Genomic DNA, 25,668 nt, shown 5'->3' with positions numbered 1-25,668 from the left:
TGAAATAACGGTCTCTTCTTTGTTGAATGTTTATTGCATGTTTGAAATGTGTGTGATGGTGTTTAGTGTGTGAGAGACTGTGCACCTTCTGTATACGAGTAGTGATTAATCATGTGACTCATCTCCAATGTGATTGGTGGTTGGCACACTATATCAAAAGTTCAATAGTTTGGTCATTTAACATTGTGAATTTTTTTTTTAATTTTAAATTTAACTTAAATCTGTAAAACCTAAAATGTTGCTACCATATTTTTTTACGGTTAATTTCTAGCAAGCACAGCTGTAAATTTAAATTATTATTTTTTACAGTGTACACATTTATTACGATATACACCTTTAAATTATATGGTTTTGTACTGTAAAATATACGGTTAACTAAGTGCGGTCCTATAAAACCTAAAAAAAATGTTTTATTCCAATAGTAATAAAATACGTTTTCCTGTAAATTTATAGCTAAAATTTTGCTACCGTATTTTTTTACGGTAAATTTCTGGCAAGCATAGCTGGCAGGTTTTTTTTTTTTTTTACTGCAAATGTAACCAGTTTTTTTTTTTTTTTTTACAACGTACACACATTTATTACAATATAAACCTTTAAATTATACGGTTTTGAACTGTAAACTAAGTGCGGTCCTGTACAACCTAAAATTTTACCATATTTTCACGGTAAAGTTTTTTTTACGTTTTTACCGAAAATCTCACAGGGATTTAAGTTTAAACCAGATGAAAGTTTCTGCTGTAATAATACTTAATTAACTATTATAATGCGTCATAATCGCGGTAGGTAACAGGTTTTAATGGAAGAATCGACACAATCACAGACGGAGAAGCAGATCAAACACAGCACAGTTTCATTTCATGTCTTTTCCTTTATTTTTCCCATGTGATTATTCACACACTCCTCCACACAACCGAGATGATGATGAAACAAAGGTCCAAAAATGGAAGAAAAATCAGTTGTTCATGATCAGAGTATAATATCGGTAGTTTCTGTCGCGCAGTGAGTGCAGAAGGTCATGTGATCGATCTCCAGGGAATGACGTACGGCTCCCATTGGATAAAAGCATCTGCCAAATGCGGCAATAATTACTGCAACAAAACCACAATAAATATGCGAAACCGCTTTGAGAATGTTCGGAGTGATGCTGGAGCTCCGCAGTGACGGTAACCGTAGCAACCGCAGACCTCCGGGAGATGAAACTGAATCGAGCGGGAAACCCTCGAGCGGTTTTAAACAGTCTGGTCATGAGCGGCTCCAGAAGCGGCGGCGGCGGCGGCTGATCGTCTATGTGACTGTGGTGGAGTTCTGTCCTCTGATCGCACACCAGGCCATGAACACATCCCTGCAGGACACACACACACACACACACACGCACACGGAGAGTTAATGCTGACTGACTGAACTGAGTCAAATCATCACAATATTTATGAGGATTCATTTTGTATCTGCAGTAAAAAATAAGATTGAGAGTGTGTGTGTGTGTGTGTGTGTGTGAGAGAGAGAGAGAGAGAGAGTGTGTTTGTTTAAGTGTGTGTGTAAGTGAGAGAGAGTGTGAGTGTGTGTGAGAATATCTGTGTGTTAGTGAGTGTGTGCGTGTGTGTGTGTGTGTAAGTAAGTGCGTGTGTGTGTGTGTAAGTGTGCGTAAGTGTTTGTGACTGTGTGAAAGAGTGTAAATGTGTGTGTGTAAGTATGTGTGTGTGAGTGAGTGAGTGAGTGAGTGAGTGAGTGTGTGTGTATGTGTGTGTGTAATTTTAAGCATGTGTGTGAGTGTGTGAGTGAGTGAGTGAGTGAGTGAGTGAGTGAGTGAGTGAGTGTGAGTGAGTGAGTGTGTGAGTGTGTGTGTAATTTTAAGCATGTGTGTGTGTGAGTGAGTGAGTGAGTGAGTGAGTGAGTGAGTGTGAGTGAGTGAGTGTGTGAGTGTGTGTGTAATTTTAAGCATGTGAGTGAGTGAGTGAGTGAGTGAGTGAGTGAGTGAGTGAGTGAGTGTGAGTGAGTGAGTGAGTGAGTGTGTGAGTGTGTGTGTAATTTTAAGCATGTGAGTGAGTGAGTGAGTGAGTGAGTGAGTGAGTGAGTGAGTGAGTGTGAGTGAGTGAGTGTGTGAGTGTGTGTGTAATTTTAAGCATGTGTGTGTGTGAGTGAGTGAGTGAGTGAGTGAGTGAGTGTGAGTGAGTGTGAGTGAGTGTGAGTGAGTGAGTGAGTGTGAGTGAGTGTGAGTGAGTGAGTGAGTGAGTGAGTGAGTGAGTGAGTGTGAGTGAGTGTGAGTGAGTGTGAGTGAGTGTGAGTGAGTGTGAGTGAGTGTGAGTGAGTGAGTGAGTGAGTGTGAGTGAGTGTGAGTGAGTGTGAGTGAGTGAGTGTGAGTGAGTGTGAGTGAGTGTGAGTGAGTGTGAGTGAGTGTGAGTGAGTGTGAGTGAGTGTGAGTGAGTGTGAGTGAGTGTGAGTGAGTGAGTGAGTGAGTGAGTGAGTGTGAGTGAGTGTGAGTGTGAGTGAGTGAGTGTGAGTGAGTGTGAGTGAGTGTGAGTGAGTGTGAGTGAGTGATTGAGTGTGTGTACCTGCACCTGCTTTGTCTTTGAGTATGTGTTTAAGTGTGTGTGTGTGTGTGTGTGTGTGTGAGTGAGTGTGATTGTGTGTAAGTGAGAGTATGTGTGTGTGTGTGTGTGTGAGTGAGAGTGAGTGTGTGTGTGAGGGAGTGTGTGTACCTGCAGTGAGTAGCCACACACTCGTTGCTGCAATATTCTCTGTCCCAGTCTTTGCTCTCTATAGGAGGGTTGTTGCAGCCGGCGCGCACACACACACTCGGAGCGCCAGCAGGAGTCGCGGCCGGAGCCGGAGAAACACTCAGCTCCACCTCCATCTGACACACACACACACACACACACACACAGTCAGTAACTCCTCTGATCTATGTTTTAAATTCATATTTCAATCATTTAAAAATAAACAGAAACATTTCTATAAATTAATTGTTTAAGCCATTTTTATGAATGGGTTTTGTTTACATTCTATTTTTAAACGATTAGTTGTTCGTTTAGTTGACTCACCGCTTCCTCGGCCGTGTCCTCCGTTGCCGACGGCGACAGGGCGGTGACGATGGCGGCAGGTTGCGGCACCTGCACTGATGATGCGAGCGCCGCTGTCGTCACGATTATCGGCGCGCTGGCGTCGGTCTGCGGGACGATCTTGATCTGCAGCGGCGGCGGCGCCATGGCGACCCGCGGTTTGGCCTGCAGAGGGGGCGGAGCCGGGGAGTGCACCATCTGCTGCAGCCGCGGCGGGGGCGGCGTGTTCTGCATCTGCTGGAGGGGCGGGGGTTGCCGCGGCGACTGAAGCTGTTGCTTGGAGATGATGATCTTGCCGACGGTGGGTGGGGCTGGGGGCGGGGCCTGGGGTTTGTGCGCGCCCGTGCGCGAGCGCGTCGTCACCTGCGGCAGGTCGAGGATGATGTTGGACGTGCAGATGTTGGTGATGGTGTTGTTGTCGGGCGCGTGTACGGGGATGCGGGACGAGCGGGACGGGGCCGGCGTGGGTTCGGGAGGCGGAGCAACGGCTGGAGGAGGCGGAGATGGCGGGGCGTCTAACACTTCAATAGTCGGCTGCTGCGGAACATCGAAACAGACCACATTTAACAACTGGGCGGGTTAATTAGAATGAATATTTAAAGAAAATTGGTTTGAGTGAATGATTCAATGACTCACTCACAAAGACTTCACTCGTTTCATTACTGGATGAATCAGCGTTTTTGAATGAATCTCTTGAGTGAATGATTCAATGACTCACTCATAAAGACTTCAGTCGTTTCATGAGTAAACACTGAGCCATACATTAGCTCTGATAATAACCCAGGCATTTAAAACCCAAATTAAATCTGGAAATGAAATACTGAATGTTCCTGTCCGTCTGCACTTCACCTGCGACAGCTGATTGGCTTTATAAGCCGCCAGTGCCTTCAGATACTCCTTCCTGGCCGCTTCAGTCTTCCTCTTGTACACCTGAGAAAGAAAAACATGAAGAGTTTGATCTGTGTGTGTGTGTGTGTGTGTGAGAAAACTCAAATGCACTCATTAGTCCATCTTCTTGAAGCATCTTTAACGCACCTGTTTCTGCTCTTCTCCCAAACTGTCCCACATGGAGGCGACGATCTTGGAGACCTCTCCGAATGTGGCGTTGGGATTCTGGCCCTTGATGGCGGCCTGCGTGTCCCTGAAGAACAGCGCGTACGCCGACACCGGTTTCTGCGGCTCGTTTGGGTCTTTCTTCTTCCTGCCCTTTTTCCCGCCGACTCCTTTCCGTGTGGGAGTGGAGGATGCTGGGACGGCGGGCTGATCCGGTAGAGACGGCGAGAGCGCGATGACTCCCGGAGACACGGACAGAGATACGGGAGAATCCACCAGCACACTCTGAGGAGCGGAGACAGGAAACAGAGATCAATTATGGACCACCAAACAAGCTTTTTTTCCTTTACTTTAAACGATTGGCCGGCTCCTCCCCCTAGTGGGTGGAGTCATTTCCACATGACAAAATTTATTTTAACTGTAACCCGAAAGGAACTTGAAAGGTCCGTCGGAAAGGTCTGAGCCTCGAGGTTTCATATTTGGTGAAATTTAAACTTCAAATATCAAAATAAAAGTCCCATCTTCGACAAGTGAAATGTGCGTATGAACAACGATTCACCCCAAAAATACATTCACAAAAAGTACAAACACTCAAAAGTGCTTAATCCTATGAAAAAAAACGTTTAAAACTGAACATTGCGTTAACGAAAATGGTACTTTAAACCAATTGGCTGGCTCCTCCCCCTAGTGGGTGGAGTCATTTCCACATTACAAAATGTATTTTAACTGTAACCTGTCATCGGAAAGGTCTGAGCTTTGAGGTTTCATATTTGGCGAAATTTAACCTATAAATATCAAAATAAAAGTCCCATCTCCGACATGTGAAATGTGCATACGAACGAATCACGATTCACTCCAAAAAAACTTATACTAAATTTACAAAAAAATATAGGAATAACAAAACACAAGAACACAAAAAGCACATATTGTGCACAGCCTTTTATTTTAGATTATAGATTTCTTGCGTGAGAACATCTCCTGGGCGTACAAGTACGAAATAATCCACATAATTATGTTCTTAACCCCTTAACTGTCAACCCCCCCCCCCCCCCCCCCCCACCTATATTACATATCATTCAAAAACACTCAAAAGTGCTTCACTGTGAAAAAACTTTTAAAATTGGACACTGCGTTAACGAAAACGGTAGTTTAAACCGATTGGCTGGCTCCTCCCCCTAATGGGCGGAGTCACGGTTAACCAAGTCACGATTTAACAAAAACTACGTAATAATACATATTCTAAATGTACAAAAAAAATATAGGAATAACTGAAACCACACATACGCAAAAATCACATATCCTGCATAGCCTTATAGTTTAGATAAAATATAGTTCTCCTGGGCGTACAAATACGAAATAATCCACGCAATTAAGTTCTTAACCCCTTAACTGTCAACCCCCCCAACTGAATTATTTATCATTCGAAAGCAGAAACTCTCAAAAGTGCTTCAAAATGCTTCATCCTGTGAAAAAAAAAAACGTTTTAAAACTGAACATTGCGTTAACGAAAACGGTACTTTAAACCAATTGGCTGGCTCCTCCCCCTAGTGGGTGGAGTCATGTTTCATATTACAAAATTTATTTGAACTGTAACCTATCGTCGGAAAGGTCTGAGACTCGAGGTTTCATATTTGGCGAATGTTTTGAGATGAAAGTGACAGTGACACAAATGTATCAATGTGTTACAGGAGAACACGCAAAATTACATGTGTTGCCCGGTGGCTGTTTTTGGTACTGCGCCTAAACAAAACCCCAAAATGTTTGTGATATCAATGTCAAATTTGGTTAGGCTTTGATTTTAAAGCAATTGAAGAGTCTTATTTTAGAAAATGTATATTTTGTATATAATGAAAATGTTTAGTATAGTAAACAAACAATAAAAACCCCCACCCGTCTGAAATCGTCCATGTCGTCGTCGTGCAGCGAGTCGGACGGCGAGTCGTTGGGGGACAGCGGCTGGTCAGGTGACTGTGGGCGGGGCATGATGGTACCGCCCCCGAGGCTCAGGCCGAGCTGCGCGCTGAGCTCTGATTGGTCGATGGTGGTCAGCTGGTTGTGTCCCAACAGGCCGTGGTTCATGTCACTCAGAGGGACGTCGATGGTCATTGGAGAAGAGCTACTGAACTGTGAGCCAATGGGATGGCCGAGATCCTGCAGCGGAAAAAATGGAGTAAGATCTTAATTCAAACAGAAAACAAGATTTTTTTTCTTACCCCATTGGCAGATTATTTGTGTGTGTGAGTGAGTGTGTGTGTCTGAGTGAATGAGTGATAGTGTGTGTGTGAGTGAGTGAGCGAGTGAGCGTGTGTGAGCGCACCATGGCCAGCGCGGAGCCCAGCATCGGCCCGCCGCCCCCCGGCCCCATCAGCTGCTCCAGGCCCTGAGCGGAGCTCCCGAAGGCGGAGGCGAAGGAAGGGTCGTCCCCTCGCACCGCCGCGGCCCCGGAGCCCAGAGCCCCGAAATCAGACACACCGAGGGCCGAGTCCGGGTCCAGCGAGATCGGCGGGATCTCAAACTCCTCATCGCCCAGACTGGGAGTGTGAAACGTCTGCAGAGACACACACACACACACAACCGCTACACACAACAACACAACACAAGCCTCTGTGTGTGTTAGAGAGGAAGAGAGAGAGAGAGAGAGAGAGAGAGAGAGAGAGAGAGAGAGAGAGACAGCGAGTGTGTGTGTTTAAGAATGTGTGCAAGTGTGTGTGAGAGTATGAGTGTGTGCGTAAGAGTGTGTGTAAGTGTGTGTGTGAGAAAGAGTGTGTGCATGTGTGAAAGAGAGTGTGTGTGTGTGTGTGTGTGTGTGTGTGTGTGTGTGTGTGTGTGTGTGTGAGTGAGTGAGTGAGAGAGACAGCGAGTGTGTGTCTGTGTCTTTTGAGAATGTGTGCAAGTGTGTGTGCTTGTGTGTGAGAGTATGAGTGTGTGCGTGAGAGAGTGTGTGTGTGTGTGTTTAAGAATGTGTGCTTGTGTGTGAGAGTATGAGTGTGTGCGTAAGAGTGTGTGTGAGAAAGAGTGTGTGCATGTCTGAGAGAGAGTGTGTGTGTGTGTGTGAGAGAGAGAGAGAGAGAGAGAGACAGAGAGTGTGTGTGTGTTTAAGAATATGTGAAAGTGTGTGTGCTTGTGTGAGAGAGTATGAGTGCGTGTGTAAGTGTGTGTGTGTGTGTGTGTTTAAGAATGTGTGAAAGTGTGTGTGCTTGTGTGAGAGTATGAGTGTGTGTGAGTGTGTGTGTGTTTAAGAATGTGTGCAAGTGTGTGTGCTTGTGTGTGAGAGTATGAGTGTGTGCGTAAGAGTGTGTGTGAGAAAGAGTGTGTGCATGTGTGAGAGAGTGTGTGTGTGTGTGTGTGTGAGTGTGTGTGTAAGTGTGCTTGAGATTGTTGTTGCGAGGGTGTGTGCAAGTGTGTGTGTGTCTGTCAGTGTGTGCATGAGAGAGTATGAGCGTGTGTGCAAGTGTGAGTGTCTGTATGTGTGTGTGTGTGTGTGTGTGTGTGTAGCATCTCCGCGTGCTGGATCTGAGCGGGGAAGGTGGAGCAGAGTCGTACCTCTGAGGCGGACAGGAAGTGATGCGCCTCGCCACTGATGGACAGGTAGTTGTCATTTCCTCCTGGGAACTGAGACACAAAAACACACACACACACACACACACACACACACATCAGTAACTCATCAACAGCTGTAATAAATACTACATCACTATAATTATTACATTACAGTAATCACTGTTCAGATCTACAGAAACTATGGGGAGAAAATGTTATAAAAAAAATATAAAAAGAACTTTAAAATACAAATGAGCTGCGTGAATATTGTTCAAAAACATTCACGGAAATAACGGACAATTTAAAGAAATTGCACTCAAAAAGAGTAATTTAATATTACAATTATTATACAAAAACTACACTCTTTGTGTTGTGCGGAAATAATAGCGTCATGCATTCATCATTCCCTGGCATTTCCCAACCTTCTGAACGGCGTCAAATCCGTTAAACGCCTGCGGATCCAAGAACTCCGGGTCACCGGGCTGTCCGGCTCCGTCCGACAGATCCGAGTAAAAATTCAGGTCCATACCGGCGCTCTCAAAAGTAACGCGAAAATAATCGACGCGCGTAGCGACGATAAAACCTGTCAAAATGCAGAAAAGGAATTTCGTGACGTCACGAAGACCGAAACGGACACGCGTTCGATCATTTCGATCGACTTCAGGCCTGCGGTTCCGATCACACACACACACACACACACACACACACACCAATCACAACTCTCAAAATCACACGAGAAGGAAAGCCGTAATCAATCGCGTCGGATAAATCCGACTGGACATTGATGACGTGAATGACAGCACATCAAACACACCGTCCGTTACACTCTAACGGACACAATAACAGTATTCATAGTGAATTAAGATAATAGTGTTAAGAAAGCGAACGCGTTTAAAAAGCGCATAAATAGAAACGCGTTAAATCAAAACGACCCGAGCGGTCAGACGGGCTCGCGACGCTCCTGAGCAGCTCTTGAGCCTGAGCCACCTGAGACTCGACGACAGCGGTTCCGAGGGGTCTCTGGTCCACAACATCACGCGATGCGGACAGCACGAGACGCTCCTTTAATACACACTGTGGGATTAAAACATCCTAAATATACACAACTAATCCGAGCAGCCAGAAAACGCCATTATTAATAATCACTGGGGTTATCCATTGACGAATAAATACCCCCCTCTCGACGCGAGATAATGGTTTGTCCCACGGCCTATCAAACCGTAAACATATTACGTGTCCCATATCATGACTGTATAATTAATACTTGAAGTTTATTCTTACAGTACATTAAGGTGTTGATTAATTGAGTAATTAATTCGGGACATTTGAAGAGGAGTGATGGGACTGATTTAGTTTCGGTTGTGTTTCACTGGATGCACACATTCAGCACTTCTACTGCCAACTCTGTCTTCTTACCTCCATACTCGCCCTGCTTTTCTCTCTGTGTGTACGTGTATGTATGTATGTATGTGTGTGTGTGTGTGTGTGTGTGTGTGTGTGTGTGTGTGTGTATGTCCGATCAAAGCGATTCTCGCGAAAAAAACACAAACAAATCGCACATAATGGCACCCGATTTTCCGGGTTAGAGAGGAGCGGATGTGACGCAACGACGCCCCTCCCATTACAGAATAATAATAAAATAGTTTTCAAAAAAAATTATTTATTCATTTTTATTTGTTTTTTGTTTTTGTTGTTGTTTGTTTTGAAGTAATAAATACTTTACAGTTGTGTTTGGTGTCTAGCTTTGTGAGTGTGTTTTTTTGTTTTGTTTAGTTTTACCAATTATACAAATCCTGTCAGAGAAAAAGAAGCGTAATGGCCGAAATATAACAACGCTGTTAAGTGTTGTGTAAGAACAGAAACGGAATAAACGTGAGGGAGATTATTTTTGCCTGTGGCAACCAGAGCAAAGTATTGAAACATGGATTTACTTAAATAGACCTTACTGACAGCGGCGCCATCTTTGATTTGTTCCCCCGCCGCGGGAGTGAAACTGAGGGATAGACGCACATCTCTTCAGGGGTTTGTGCTGTTATTTAATGCGCTTCTGGATTGTTCTGCTGACAAAACACTCCAGAAATATAAAAGACAATACATCAGAGATGAAACTCAGCTGTGGAAAATAGCTTTATACAGCTTTTTAACTGCGGATGCTATTATTGTAAGTTACGGCAAGTTTATTAAAGTCCAGAAGTAGTCAATCATTTTCATCTCTTAAAACTTATATTTGATCATCAAAATTACATATTTAAGTTTTTTTCCCTTGGACAAAAATACCTTAAAATAGCTTTTTGACACCTTTGTCTAGATAGCTATACATGTCTCAATTCTAATAAGTGGTTATATGCTAAATCCCCGCCTCCACTCACTCGCTAGCTCCAGCAATTAGTAAGAGATGGTTTGTGACCTCAGCGATTTCAAACATTGTTGGTTTACTGCAGTTTTAAGGATGAAATACTCAATAATGGTGTTGATTTATGTATTTGCACATGGTTTGTATGAAAGCATATTAAAAACACCACATAGACAAATAAACAGCATCAGAAACTTGATTTTTACCACAGAGGGACTTGAAGTTAGTGCTGCTCTGAATAAGTATATTTGGAGTATATATGGAGTATAAATAAAATTGAGTTATTTTATGTTATTATTATTATTATTAACTCACTAGTGCTCATTTTTTATCTAAAAATGTAACTTTGGGGGGGAGGGCACGAAACTGGGTTAAGGTTTTGGCACTTGCTGTGCGAAACAAAACGTTTGTTGTCAAAAATGAACACATTGAAAATGAATGGGAGGTGAATTTCAATTAGTGGAAACATTTGGTACTGCGACAAATTAATAATTAGTAATAACACATTTTTTAAAAATAGCAACCTCAAATTCAAAACACGGCTTTGGATTCATGGCTTTAATTTTCTCATTTTTTGAGTTTTAGACGCGTTTTGGGGAATATACATTTCATATAACAAATTTAAATTGTATTTTTGTGCATTTTTCAAGTCAACTTTATTTATATAGCGGTTTTTACAATGAAGATTGTTCCACAGTGATGACAGGAAAATAATGCAACAGAATTTAATACAACTGAGCAAGCTACAGCCTTGCGATGTTATTTATTCATAACAACAAATGTAAATATTTTAAGCTTTTTTTGCAACTTCATTAATAATTTGGCTAGTGTTGTCTTTGGAAAGACACCAAACTTCAGTCTGTGATACAAAGCATTCATGATTTATGGAAATTTCAAAACACAAAGTATAAAAAATATTATCAAACCAAGATATAGGAAAATATAGGGTTAAACAAAAACAAAAAACCATGCCTTCTTAAGTTTAAATTTGAAACACACACGCTTTAACAATTTAATGTTTATTAACCATGAAAAATAAAACCTTGGTATCCATAATACAGGACAACAACAACCATGTTCTCAATGAACACAAACTCATTAATATCAAAGCTGAATATATTTGGAAGTTTTAGTTTGAGCTCTTTTAGGGGGATATCTGTGTGTGCAGGTGACTATTACTGTGCATAATTATTAGGCAACTTAACAAAAAACTGATTTATACCCATTTCAATTATTTATTTTTAGCAGTGAAACCAATATAACATCTCAACATTCACAAATATACATTTCTGACATTCAAAAACCAAACAAAAACAAATCAGTGACCAGTATAGCCACCTTTCTTTGCAAGGACACTCAAAAGCCTGCCATCCATGGATTCTGTCAGTGTTTTGATCTGTTCACCATCAACATCGCGTGCAGCAGCAACCACAGCCTCCCAGACACTGTTCAGAGAGGTGGACTGTTTTCCCTCCTTGTAAATCGCACATTTGATGATGGACCACAGGTTCTCAATGGGGTTCAGATCAGGTGAACAAGGAGGCCATATCATTAGATTTTCTTCTTTTATACCCTTTCTTGCCAGCCACGCTGTGGAGTACTTGGACGCGTGTGATGGAGCATTGTCCTGCATGAAAATCATGTTTTTCTTGAAGGATGCAGACTTCTTCCTGTACCACTGCTTGAAGAAGGTGTCTTCCAGAAACTGGCAGTAGGACTGGGAGTTGAGCTTGACTCCATCCTCAACCCGAAAAGGCCCCACAAGCTCATCTTTGATGATACCAGCCCAAACCAGTACTCCACCTCCACCTTGCTGGCGTCTGAGTCGGACTGGAGCTCTCTGCCCTTTACCAATCCAGCCACGGGCCCATCCATCTGGCCCATCAAGACTCACTCTCATTTCATCAGTCCATAAAACCTTAGAAAAATCAGTCTTGAGATATTTCTTGGCCCAGTCTTGACGTTTCAGCTTGTGTGTCTTGTTCAGTGGTGGTCGACTTTCTGCCTTTCTTACCTTGGCCATGTCTCTGAGTATTGCACACCTTGTGCTTTTGGGCACTCCAGTGATGTTGCAGCTCTGAAATATGGCCAAACTGGTGGCAAGTGGCATCTTGGCAGCGGCACGCTTGACTTTTCTCAGTTCACGGGCAGTTATTTTGCGCCTTGGTTTTTCCACACGCTTCTTGCGACCCTGTTGACTATTTTGAATGAAACGCTTGACTGTTCGATGATCACGCTTCAGAAGCTTGGCTATTTTAAGACTGCTGCATCCCTCTGCAATATATCTCACTATTTTTGACTTTTCTGAGCCTGTCAAGTCCTTCTTTTGACCCATTTTGCCAAAGGAAAGGAAGTTGCCTAATAATTATGCACACCTGATATAGGGTGTTGATGTCATTAGACCACACCCCTTCTCATTACAGAGATGCACATCACCTAATATGCTTAATTGGTAGTCGGCTTTCCAGCCTATACAGCTTGGAGTAAGACAACATGCATGACGAGAATGATGTGGTCAAAATACTCATTTGCCTAATAATTCTCCACTCCCTGTAGTGAAGATTTAAGAGATATTTAAACTCAAATTACCATATATTTAGTATGAATTCACTAAAAACTAGACTAATCGTAGTTTTAAGATGAATAGTCTCGTTTTATTCCATATTTATTGCGATAAAAACCAATCAGGGCAATTAAAAACTGCTTTGACGTCCAGTTTATTAATATTAAGTAATAGTTTGAAATATTAATGACCTCCCTAGAAAGGAAAAGCAAGAAAAAACACAACGTCTGCATGTTTAAAGAGATGTACTCCTGTGGTTTTATTACTGAACATGATAAAAACAGCAGATAACACTTGAGATTGAACAAATGAGCAACATTAATTCACAATCCCTGCACATAAAGAGAAGCAACGGAGGATGAGAGTCAACAAGAACAACAGAAATATGCATAAAACGACGTCTGAAGCAGGACACACACACAATCATCTGAGTGTGTGAAGCGGAGCGACAGTGTTAAACGTGTGTGAACATTTACACACTCCATGCGCCGCTCATGGATGTATTGCTACGCTTTTAGGATTTCCATGCAGAGTAACTCGACATTTACTGGCTCGTCATCACGGCACAAAACAAATCATTTCCCACAATCCAAAATATACAGTTTCAGCCGTTCTGTGGATGCTGCGTGAAAACAAGCTCTTTAAGAGACATTCAGCACTGAAGGGACATTATATGTTCATCTTCGGGGTTCACGTGCTGTTCTCCACACACACACACACACACACACACTAGGTCCAGTATCAAGCGCTTCAGCCCTGAGTCAGTTCTCTCCACCGATTGGTCCATCCGGTTTTGGTGAGGTGATGTGTGTGTGCACATATATTGCTGCTTCGGACCGGTGTGTGTTGACTAAAGCCGAATGATTACGGCGCAGGCGAGAGACACAGTCAATGATAATCATAAAACGAGCATTAAAACGTACGCATCCCTTCTGGACACTCAGGAGTAGATGGTGATGACCTCACTTCCTCCTCCTCTCACCAGCAGGACGCGCTCCAGGCCCTCCGTCAGCACTTCCAGAAACTCCATATCTGCACAACCACAGTCAAGGAGCACAGTACTGCTTCATTAGACACACACACACACACACACACACACACACACACACACACACACACACACACACACACACACACACACACACACACACACACACTTCAACTCTGAGGACAAAATGTCCACTTGCTGCCTAATATACCCCACCCACCCACATCAGTGTTATTCACTGGTCATAATGTTATGCCTGATGGGTGTGTGTGTGTGTATCTGTTCAGAAGTGAAGGATACAGTTCTCGTCTCCGTCCGTGTTCTTGGGCGGCCCGGGCATGTTGAGCAGCACGAGCCGAGCATCATGGGATTTATTGACGATGACCTCGTTGAGCTTGACGGCGGTGTGCATCCGCCGCACGTTAGACTGATCTCTGACACACAGATCACACACACACACACATCATTATCGGTCATTACAACATCATACAACAATATTATTAGCTATTATATTAATCATTAGAAATATGCTGATATAACAGTCATACAGTTAAAATCTATATTTTGTATAAAATTGTATATATTTGTAATATTAATATTTACTATTCAGTTACTATATTCAAGATCAATCATTTGTGAAACACTCTGGATAATGTGAGGGTTGTGTGTGTGTGTGTGTGTGTGTGTGTGTGTGTGTGTGTGTGTGTGAGGGACTGACGGCCTGATGTTCAGCATGTCCCTGAAGCCCTCCGGAGAGCTGGAGTGTGTGTGTGTGTGTGTGTGTGTGTGTGTGGGACTGACGGCCTGATGTTCAGCATGTCCCTGAAGCCCTCCGGAGAGCTGGAGTGTGTGTGTGTGTGTGTGTGTGTGTGTGTGTGTGTGTGAGGGACTGACGGCCTGATGTTCAGCATGTCCCTGAACCCCTCCGGAGAGCTGGAGTGTGTGTGTGTGTGTGTGTGTGTGAGAGGGACTGACGGCCTGATGTTCAGCATGTCCCTGAACCCCTCCGGAGAGCTGGAGTGTGTGTGTGTGTGTGTGTGTGTGTGTGTGTGTGTGTGAGAGGGACTGACGGCCTGATGTTCAGCATGTCCCTGAAGCCCTCCGGAGAGCTGGAGTGTGTGTGTGTGTGTGTGTGTGTGTGTGTGAGAGAGGGACTGACGGCCTGATGTTCAGCATGTCCCTGAACCCCTCCGGAGAGCTGGAGTGTGTGTGTGTGTGTGTGTGTGTGAGGGACTGACGGCCTGATGTTCAGCATGTCCCTGAAGCCCTCCGGAGAGCTGGAGTGTGTGTGTGTGTGTGTGTGTGAGAGGGACTGACGGCCTGATGTTCAGCATGTCCCTGAACCCCTCCGGAGAGCTGGAGTGTGTGTGTGTGTGTGTGTGTGTGTGGGACTGACGGCCTGATGTTCAGCATGTCCCTGAACCCCTCCGGAGAGCTGGAGTGTGTGTGTGTGTGTGTGTGTGAGAGGGACTGACGGCCTGATGTTCAGCATGTCCCTGAAGCCCTCCGGAGAGCTGGAGTGTGTGTGTGTGTGTGTGTGTGTGAGAGGGACTGACGGCCTGATGTTCAGCATGTCCCTGAAGCCCTCCGGAGAGCTGGAGTGTGTGTGTGTGTGGCTCAGCATCTGCAGGGCTCTGTCTCTGGTCCAGGTCATGTGGACCCGTCTGTGCTCTGAGCTCTTGTCCTGCAGCTCCGTGTCCTCGTCCTCATCCGAGCCGATGCTCGTCAGACGCAGCATAGAGTTCCTGTCCTTCACCAGCTGAGCCTGCCAATCACAGCACACACAGTCACATCAGATCCTGAGGGATGGGCCTCTGGGCCAATGAGAGCTCACTGAGGGCGGGGCTTCACTCTGTCACACACACACACACACACACACACACATACACACACACACACACACACACACACACACACACACACACACACACACACACACACACACACACACACACACACACACACACACACACACACACACACACACACTCATTAATCAGGGCTCCAGATGGAAAGATCCAGCCTTTCTCCATAAGGGAAAAGCCTCACAGTATTTTTTAAAGTGCCACAAAAGAATAAACACGTTTATGAAATAAACAGCAGATGTGATGGGCTACTCCTGTGCAGTTCAAGGGTCGCCAGTGGTGAAAACATCACTCACTGATCGTTTTAGTCACAGTCTGGAGCCCTGCAAGACACACACACACACACACACACACTCTCTAACACACACTCGCTAACAGAGACTCTCTATCTAACACACAATCTCTAACACACACACACACACACACACACACACACACTCTCTCTAACACACACTCGCTAACAGACTCTCTATCTAACACACAATCTCTAACACACACACACACACACACACTCTCTAACACACACTCGCTAACACAGACTCTCTATCTAACACACAATATCTAACACACACACACACACACTAACACACACTCGCTAACACAGACTCTCTATCTAACACACAATATCTAACACACACACACACACACACACACACACACACACACATACACACACACTAACACACACTCGCTAACACAGACTCTCTATCTAACACACAATATCTAACACACACACACACACACTCTCTAAAACACACTCTCTATTTAACTCTCACACACACACACACACACACACACACACTCGCTAACACAGACTCTCTATCTAACACACAATCTCTAACACACACACACACACACACACACACTCTCTCTCTCTCTCTAACACACACACACACACACACACACACACACACACACACACACACACACACACACACACACACACACACTCTCTCTCTCTCTCTCTCTAACACACACACACACACACACACACACACACACACACACACACACACACACACACACACACACACACTCTCTCTCTCTCTAACACACACACACACACACACACACACACACATTCTCTCTCTCTCTCTAACACACACACACACACACACACACACACACACACACACTCTCTCTCTAACACGCACACACAAACACACACAAGCTACGGCTGAAGCTCTAGAGCGTAACGAAAGCTTGAACTCACGTCATCAAAACTCCAGCGGACGCGCTTCAAATGAAATAATACGTGATCGGATAAGTAATTCACATCAACAAACACACACACACACACACACACACACACACACACACACACACACACACACACACACACACACACACACGTGCACACTCACTCTCTTTCTCTCTCTCTCTCACACACACACACACACACACACTCACCTCTCTCTCTCTCTTTTACACACACACACTCTTGCTCTCTCTTACACACACACACACACACACACACTCACCTCTCGCTCTCGGTCTGATTTGGAGAGCCGCATCTGTCGGAGCATCTGCGACCTCTGCTCCATCATCAGCGTCCTCTCGTACGTGTACGCGCTGATGTCACTGTTGTTCTGAAACACACACACACACACGCACTCGTTAACACACACACTCAGTCGCGTGTCTCGAGTCTGGCGGCGGTGAAGCAGGCGGAGGTTTACCATCTCGACGACCTCCACGTAAGCGTCGATGCGCAGGTGGTAGAGGAACGTGGCCAGATCATTCTTCATCTGGATGGAGTTATCCTCCATCTGAGCCACGGTGAAGATCCGCATGGAGCACTTACGCCACACCTGACACCCACACACACACACACACAGTCAATGCAAAGACGCGAATAGACATTCTCGGTGCGAATCGTACGAATGACTCGAATTGAGTGAAGTTGAAAAAACTGAGCTTTGACGGATATTCGCGTCGCGTTGACCAATCAGGAGCCTGCTTGCTGCTGTCACACGGTGAAGTGACAGATAAGAGTAGTGAGTCATTTAAAAATACTACTGTTGTTGGTGTTACAAAATGTAGTTTTAAGAGTTTTCAGGTGAGAATGTAGTGGTTTAAGACTCAAATCTGTGGTTTATTCATTAAGAGAGCGCATGTTTGAAAATGTAATCTGGCGTTGTAAAATACGTCACTATAGCTGCAAGCAAAGAGAACGGGACCAAACACAAAGATGGCGGGGTAAGTCATGCCAGCACCCGACCGACTGCAACAATGAGCAATTAAAGACATGTAAAGAAGATTTTTTTTGTGCTAAATTACCGAATTTCATTATGACACGCAAATGCGTTTGTAAAATATAGCATTTTACGACAAAATACAAAATGGCTGACGCCCAAAATTGCTGATATGATTATCGTTTGATATGCCGCTCCGAATTTAAAGAGTTTTTCATACCTCCTGACCACTAGGTGGCGCTGTGCCAACACTGTGCCTCAGGTCATGGTTGTTATAACACACACCAAGTTTGGTCAGAATACGCAAAAGCTTTCCAAAAATGTAGCCTCATGCTCATTTTGGCGTGCTCTTCGTAGAATTAGTTTGTGCGTTATTCGATAACAGTTTGACCAATCGACTTGAAATCCATAACCATTTGTCGGCATGGTCTGAAGATGATCTGGTTGAATTTTCGGAAATAGCAATCAAATCGTCTTGAGCGAAAGAAGAAATTATTTTGTTTCGAGACCTTACAGTTCAAAAGCTATTAGCATAAAAGTGAGTGAAACTTTGGACACTAGGTGGCGCTAGAGGGATTGCGTTAGAGACTCCAAAATTGGTGAAGTTAATGTTGGGCCAGTCCTCTATCAGTGTGCCACATTTCACAACTTTCCCCCAAGCGACTGTAGACTTCCAGAGCAGAAGGAAATGAATAACAATGGGTACAGTAGGAGCCTATCCGCCAGTCGTGCCTCAACTTTATTAATGCGGTATATTCCAAAATGGTTTCATCTATCAACACGAAATCCCAAACTTTTTGCCGGCACGGTCTGAAGATGATCTGAGTCGAATTTGGTGAAAATCATACAAACGCCTAAGTGGCATCACACACACACACACCTTGTGTTGTCTGAGCAGGAATGGCAGCAGCATCAGCATCCCTCCATCATGGACGATCCACCAAACGTCGATGTAGCCGTCGGTGCACGGCTCGCTGTTGCTAGGGAACAGGGAGATGTTTTTGGGCACCAGCAGAGCCAGATGAGCGGTCGTGGTGACCCGCACCGTGTCTAAAACGGAGAGAACGCAATTAAAAACAGTCATTTAGCTCAAATATCTGCTGTTGGACGCTACATTTAGCTTTAAATGTCAACATTGAAGTACTTTATGAGAGTAGTAACTGTAAAGGGATAACAGCGTGTCATTCGAATATAAATTCGGAGTAAATGTCATGAATTCTCAGCACTTCAGACTAAAGCCCTTTGAGAAGCTTGATAAATACGGCTTCATGGTGAAATGTGTGTCTCTCGCTGGCCTGAAGGGACCCGTCATCGGTCTGGCACTCACTGATGAAGGTCTTCCAGCTGTGCGGGTCCTCGCTCTGCCTCCATGCGAGCGGCCAGCCCATGACCACGGTGTTGTGCCTCATGCCGCCCAACCCGCTGGACTGGATCATGTGACTGATGCCCTCGCGGGGCTTCTGGGCCACGATGCACTGCACGAAGCCCTTCACGCGCTCCTTCTCCATCAGAAGCTTCAGAGTCTGAAACAGGAGACGATTCTCACGTCACCAGCGGGAATAAACACTGCAAAAAATGCTCTCCTTACTTAGTGTTTTTGTCTTGTTTCTAGTCAAAATATCTAAAAAATTCTCACATTAAGAAACATTTACTAGACAAGTACAAATTATTATATTGTTTTGGGAAGAAATAGCTCAAAATGAAGAGAGTTTTTGCCTAAAATAAGATAAATAATCTGATTTCTGTTCGGGACGGAAACAAGAAACAAGATTTCAATCAGAAATAAGATTATTTTTCTCACCCCATTGGCAGATCATTTTGCCTGTTTTAAGCAAAAACTCTCTTCATTTTTAATTGATTTTTAAGAAAACAACCAAAAATATCTTCTGTCGTTTCACTGATCTAGTAAATGCATCTTGATTTAAGATTTGAAAGATATTTGGACTGGAAACGAGACACAGTTACTAAATAAGTAGAGCATTATTTGCAGTGTAGAACATGCACATAAACTCTAAAAAGATGTAAGTGTTGTGAATGTCAGAGTGCTGAGTAAGCGGAGTGTGTGTTCTGCAGTGTGTGTGTGTGTGTGTTGAGCTGACCTGTTCGGCCGCCAGGGCCTCGGCGTAGCTCTGCAGGAAGTTTCCCGGGATGACGGTGCCCACGATGGTCAAACCCTTCCCTGCCTTCAGCTGAGAGGCGAAGGTCAGCAGACGAGGAGATTTGACATGAGCGTCTTCATCCAGCTTCAGCAACACCAGCAGCTGCGGCCTGAACCACACACACACACACACACACACACATTAGGAGGAACAGCCAAACAGCATCAACGGGCGTGTTCACTCATGATGGGGAGGAGAGAGCCAATCAGCAGTAGGGGGCGTGTCTAAATGCACTGTTTCACAGACTATGTATGTGTGTGTGTGTGTGTGTGTCTGTATCTGTGTGTCTGTATCTGTGTGCTGTAGGTGTGTGTGTTTGTGTCTGTGTGTGTGTGTGTGTGTGTGTGTGTGTGTGTGTGTGTGTGTGTGTGTGTGCGTGTGTGTGTGTGTGTCTGTATCCGTGTGGTGTAGGTGTGTGTGTTTGACTGTATCCGTGTGCTGAAGGTGTGTGTTTGTGTGTGTGTGTGTGTGTGTGTGTGTGTGTCTGTATCCATGTGCTGTAGGTGTATGTGTGCTGTAGGCATGTGTGTATGTGTGGTGTATGTACCTCCAGTTCTTGGTGTGTGGCGGTCCTTCCTCCAGCCGGAGAAGAGCGAAGCGGGCTGCGCTTAGAGACAGACCTCGGATGCCGTCGCCCCACTCCTTCTCTGCTCTGAACACACACATACACACACACACACACAATGCTAAAGGTCAGTAAACACATCAGTTACGGTGAGGCCTATTTAGACAGCAAGAGGTCGTCTAAAAACACACTCACTCACTCACTCACTCAATCACACACACACTCTCACTCACTCACACAGACACACACACACACAATGCTAAAGGTCAGTAAACACATCAGTTACGGTGAGGCCTATTTAGAGAGTGTCGGTCGTCAAGAGGTTGTCTAAAACACACTCACTCACTCAATCACACACACACTCTCACTCACTCACACACAGACACACACACTCCCACACACATACACTCAATCACTCACGCTTACACACACAAACACACACACACACACACACACACACACACACACACACACACACACACACACACACACACACAGACACTCAAGCTCAATGCAGGATTCTGGTTCCCATGGCGCCATACCCGTGGTACTCGATGTATTTGTAGATCATTCCGGCGATCACCATGGCGACGATAGCGTAGTACCATGACGATATGAACATAAGAGCCAGACAGATCATCATGCCTAGAAACGACAAGGCCCTGCGGGTGACAGGAAATGACATCAGCAGATGTCTACGGAGTGTGTGTAAGATGACATGAATATGTGTGTGTGTGTGTGTGTGTGTGTGTCGCACCAGTGGTAGTATGAGAATCGAGGTCTCCAGTTGGGCGTTCTGAGCAGCGTCTGCAGAGCACAGGCCAGATTCACGAACAGATAACACATCAGGAAAAACCTGCCAACACACAAACATCATCACATGCAGCTTAAACCTCATTTATGGTGATTACTCAAATATATGATGGGGGGGAAAGGCTAAAAGAAAGTGTCACGTGACAAATACTATACTATAATATAGCTGCAGGCAGTAAGAAAGGGACCAAACACAAAGGCGGCGGGGTAAGTCATGCCAGCACCTGACCGACTGCAACAATGAGCAATTAAAGACATATTAAGATTATTTTTGTCAAAATTACAGAGTTTCCATATACCGAGTTTCGTAACGACACACCAATGTGTTTGTAAAATATAGCATTTTACGGCAAAATTTAACATGGCTGATGCCCAAAATTGCTGATATGGATGTTGTTTGATATGCTGCACTGAATGTAAAAGGTTTTGTGATGTTTGGTCAAACTGTTCAGAAATTATAATCAAAAAGATAAATGTTTCATGTCTCCTAACCACTAGGTGGCGGTGTGCCAAAACTGTGCAGGTCGCCTAAGGTCATGCTTGTCATAACACACACCAAGTTTAGTCAGAATACGTGAAAGCGTTGCAGAGATGTAGCCTCATGCTCATTTTGGTTTGATTTGCATCAAATTAAGTTTGCGCGTTATTCGATAACGGTTTGACCAATCAACTTAAATTCCATAACTGTTTGTCGGCATGGTCTGAAGATGATCTGGTTAAATTTTCGGAAATAGCAATCAGAGCAGATCTATAATGGTAAATCAAATCATCTTGAGAGAAGGAATCTGAGGAAAAATCATTTTGAGTTTAGCTCTATTGGTTCAAAAGTTATAAAAGTGATTTTGGACACTAGGTGGCACTAGAGAGATTGCGTTAGAGACTCCAAAATTAGTGAGGTTAATGTTGGGCCAGTTCTTAATCAGTGTGCCAAATTTCATAACTCAAGCGGTTCTAGACTTCCAGAGCAGGAGATGAACAATAATAACGGCAATGGATACAGTAGGAGCCTGCAGAGATACAGAGTCGGAGTCGTTTTGCTGATGCTGTAAACGAAAATGGTTTTGTCTATCAAAACAAAATCCATAACTTTTTGTCGGCACAGGCTCAAGATGATCTGACTCGAATTTGGTGAAAATCATACAAACAGTGTAGAAGAAGTTTGAATTTGTAGGTTTTTAAAGAAAAACAAAATGGCGGAGAGGAAATTCAGCCAAATAAGGCACAATTGGAAGGATTGCGTTAGAGACTCCAAAACTAGAGGTAAATGTTGGGTCAGTCCTCTATTAGTGTGCCAAATTTCATAACTTTCCCTCAAGCGGTTCTAGACTTTTCAGAGCTTGAGATGAAGAATAATAATAACGCCAGTGGATACAGTAGGGGCATACGCAGCGACTTCGGCCCCTGAATCGTGTAAAACATTGTCAAAAGACACCTACTGAGATTCATATACACCAATGTAGTCCTAAAATATATCACACACCAAGTTTGGTCAGAATACGCTAAAGCGTTGCAGAGATATAGCATCATACTCATTTTAGTGTGTTCTTCGAAAAAATTGAATTAGCGCAACTTTGGACACTAGGTGGCGCTAGAGGGATTGCGGTAGAGACTCCAAAATTGGTGCAGGTAATGTTGGGCCAGTCCTGTTTCAGTGTGCCAAATGTCATAGCTTTCCCACAAGAGATTCTAGCCTTGCAGAGCGGGAGATGAAGAAGAAGAATAACGCCGATGGATACAGTAGGGGCATACGCAGCGACTTCGGCCCCTGGATCGTGTATGAATGATTTAAGCCGCTGAGGTCTTACATGGATAGTATGGGAGCGACGAGGTCCAGCGACGCAATCAGGATCCCCAGCTCAGCCAGAACCGCCGTCAGGAGAAGAGCCCACGTAGGCTCCCCGTTGGCCTTCCCATGACCGAACACCTACACACACACACACACACACACACAAACACATATCGGTCAGCTGTGATGATCTACGCCTGTGGTGGAAAGTGCTCTGGCTGAGGCTCACCCTCAGGAAGGGAATGATGTTGTCTTTAGCGATGGCCTGGAGCAGGCGAGGCGCGCCGGTCAGCGATTGGAGGCCAGCTCCACACGTGGAGAAGAACGAGCCAATCACGATCACCCACGGCGAGGGCCAGGACAGCGTGCCCACCACCAGATTACCCTTCACAGAGTCTCCGAACCTGCACAGCGGACAGAGGACGACAGCTTTAGAAACACTCACTCATCGCATTCATTACACACTGCAAATAATGCTCTTCTTACTCAGTATTTTCATCTCGTTTCTAGTCCAAACATCTAAACATTCTTACATTAGGAAACATTTACTGGACAAGTAAAAACTATTGTCTTGTTTTGGAAAAAATATAATCTACCATTGGGGAAAGTAAAATAATGTTGTTTTAAAATGATTTTGCTTAGCCCATTGGCAGATTATTTTGCTTATTTAAAAAAAAATCTCTTAATTTTTAGTTATTTTTTCCCAAAACAAGACAATTACTTTTGCTTGTCTAGTAAATACTTCTTGTTTTAAGAAGTTTTAGATGTTTGGACTAGAAACAAGACAAAAATACTGAGGAAGAAGAGCATCCTTTGCAGTCCACTTCTCCGGAAGAGAGGGGGAAGAGAGAGGGAAGATGGGGAAGAGAGAGAAGAGAGAGGGAAGATGGGGAAGAGAGAGGGAAGAGAGAGGGAAGATGGGGAAGAGAGGGGGAAGAGAGAGGGAAGATGGGGAAGAGAGGGGGAAGATGGGGAAGAGAGAGGGAAGAGAGAGGGAAGATGGGGAAGAGAGAGAAGAGAGAGGGAAGATGGGGAAGAGAGAGGGAAGATGGGGAAGAGAGAGGGAAGATGGGGAAGAGAGAGGGAAGATGGGGAAGAGAGAGGGACGATTGGGAAGAGAGAGGGAAGATGGGGAAGAGAGAGGGAAGATGGGGAAGAGAGAGGGAAGATGGGGAAGAGAGAGAAGAGAGGGAAGATGGGGAAGAGAGAGGAGAGAGGGAAGATGGGGAAGAGAGGGGGAAGAGAGAGGGAAGATGGGGAAGAGAGAGAAGAGAGAGGGAAGAGGGGGAAGAGAGAGGGAAGATGGGGAAGAGAGAGAAGAGAGAGGGAAGAGGGGGAAGAGAGAGGGAAGATGGGGAAGAGAGAGAAGAGAGAGGGAAGAGGGGGAAGAGAGAGGGAAGATGGGGAAGAGAGAGAAGAGAGAGGGAAGAGGGGGAAGAGAGAGGGAAGATGGGGAAGAGAGAGAAGAGAGAGGGAAGATGGGGAAGAAAGAGGGAAGAGAGAGGGAAGATGGGGAAGAGAGGGGGAAGAGAGAGGGAAGATGGGGAAGAGAGGGGAAAGAGAGAGGGAAGATGGGGAAGAAAGAGGGAAGATGAGGAAGAGAGAGGGAAGAGAGAGGGAAGATGGGGAAGAGAGAGGGAAGAGAGAGGGAAGATGGGGAAGAGAGAGAAGAGAGAGGGAAGAGAGAGGGAAGATGGGGAAGAGAGAGGGAAGAGGGGGAAGAGAGAGGGAAGAGAGAGGGAAGATGGGGAAGAGAGAGGGAAGAGAGAGGGAAGATGGGGAAGAGAGAGAAGAGAGAGGGAAGAGGGGGAAGAGAGAGGGAAGATGGGGAAGAGGGAGGGAAGATGGGGAAGAGAGAGGGACGATTGGGAAGAGAGAGGGAAGATGGGGAAGAGAGAGGGAAGATGGGGAAGAGAGAGGGACGAATGGGAAGAGAGAGGGAAGATGGGGAAGAGAGAGGGAAGATGGGGAAGAGAGAGGGACGATTGGGAAGAGAGAGGGAAGATGGGGAAGAGAGAGGGAAGATGGGGAAGAGAGAGGGACGATTGGGAAGAGAGAGGGAAGATGGGGAAGAGAGAGGGAAGATGGGGAAGAGAGAGGGACGATTGGGAAGAGAGAGGGAAGATGGGGAAGAGAGAGGGAAGATGGGGAAGAGAGAGGGGCGATTGGGAAGAGAGAGGGAAGATGGGGAAGAGAGAGGGAAGATGGGGAAGAGAGAGGGACGATTGGGAAGAGAGAGGGAAGATGGGGAAGAGAGAGGGAAGATGGGGAAGAGAGAGGGACGATTGGGAAGAGAGAGGGAAGATGGGGAAGAGAGAGGGAAGATGGGGAAGAGAGAGGGAAGATGGGGAAGAGAGAGGGAAGATGGGGAAGAGAGAGGGACGATTGGGAAGAGAGAGGGAAGATGGGGAAGAGAGAGGGAAGATGGGGAAGAGAGAGGGACGATTGGGAAGAGAGAGGGAAGATGGGGAAGAGAGAGGGAAGATGGGGAAGAGAGAGGGAAGATGGGGAAGACAGAGGGAAGAGAGAGGGAAGATGGGGAAGAGAGAGGGAAGATGGGGAAGACAGAGGGAAGAGAGAGGGAAGATGGGGAAGAGAGAGGGAAGATGGGGAAGAGAGAGGGAATAGAGAGAGAAGAGAGAGAGAAGAGGGGGAAGAGACGCACTTGTCCCGCAGAACGACGCCCTCCACACAGGCTCCGAACAGCAGCACACAGCTCAGGTCTGAGAGGC

At 45.1% G+C, this 25,668-nt stretch overlaps 2 protein-coding genes across 4 annotated transcripts in view; both read right to left on the bottom strand.

Annotated features, from left to right (window-relative positions):
* Positions 1–848: 848 nt before the first annotated feature.
* On the bottom strand, positions 849–9,179 carry tox4b (TOX high mobility group box family member 4 b). Of its 3 annotated transcripts, none has more exons than XM_067447638.1 (9): positions 9,066–9,179; positions 7,653–7,721; positions 6,427–6,657; positions 6,000–6,260; positions 4,092–4,394; positions 3,906–3,986; positions 3,039–3,593; positions 2,697–2,851; positions 849–1,342 (listed from the first exon to the last, which is right to left on the bottom strand). In XM_067447638.1, exons 1-9 carry the CDS (start codon positions 9,069–9,071, stop codon positions 1,285–1,287), a joined length of 1,719 nt encoding a protein of 572 aa, XP_067303739.1. In that variant the 5' UTR covers positions 9,072–9,179; the 3' UTR covers positions 849–1,284. The 3 variants fall into 3 exon arrangements, with proteins under 3 accessions (XP_067303739.1, XP_067303738.1, XP_067303736.1); XM_067447637.1 differs by lacking the exon at positions 9,066–9,179 and adding an exon at positions 8,072–8,993 and having other exon boundaries at positions 3,039–3,590; XM_067447635.1 differs by lacking the exon at positions 9,066–9,179 and adding an exon at positions 8,072–8,989.
* Positions 9,180–12,799: 3,620 nt separating this feature from the next.
* The window catches only part of LOC137081140 (solute carrier family 12 member 6-like), a 30,729-nt gene continuing 17,860 nt past the window's right edge, over positions 12,800–25,668 (bottom strand). The window contains exons 12-25 of the mRNA XM_067447627.1: positions 25,602–25,659; positions 23,166–23,340; positions 22,956–23,074; positions 21,095–21,193; positions 20,880–20,999; positions 20,320–20,424; positions 19,713–19,881; positions 18,941–19,136; positions 18,494–18,663; positions 17,098–17,229; positions 16,900–17,007; positions 15,110–15,318; positions 13,854–13,987; positions 12,800–13,597 (exon numbers count right to left, since the gene is read on the bottom strand). Of these exons, the coding sequence (XP_067303728.1) occupies positions 13,506–13,597; positions 13,854–13,987; positions 15,110–15,318; positions 16,900–17,007; positions 17,098–17,229; positions 18,494–18,663; positions 18,941–19,136; positions 19,713–19,881; positions 20,320–20,424; positions 20,880–20,999; positions 21,095–21,193; positions 22,956–23,074; positions 23,166–23,340; positions 25,602–25,659 (1,886 nt within the window). The 3' untranslated portion in view covers positions 12,800–13,505. The remainder of the gene's footprint in view (positions 13,598–13,853; positions 13,988–15,109; positions 15,319–16,899; positions 17,008–17,097; positions 17,230–18,493; positions 18,664–18,940; positions 19,137–19,712; positions 19,882–20,319; positions 20,425–20,879; positions 21,000–21,094; positions 21,194–22,955; positions 23,075–23,165; positions 23,341–25,601; positions 25,660–25,668) is intronic.

This window comes from Pseudorasbora parva, chromosome 1 (assembly GCF_024679245.1).
Source record: "Pseudorasbora parva isolate DD20220531a chromosome 1, ASM2467924v1, whole genome shotgun sequence".
Lineage (NCBI taxonomy): Eukaryota > Metazoa > Chordata > Actinopteri > Cypriniformes > Gobionidae > Pseudorasbora > Pseudorasbora parva.
This window is presented reverse-complemented; position numbering and strand designations above follow the sequence as displayed.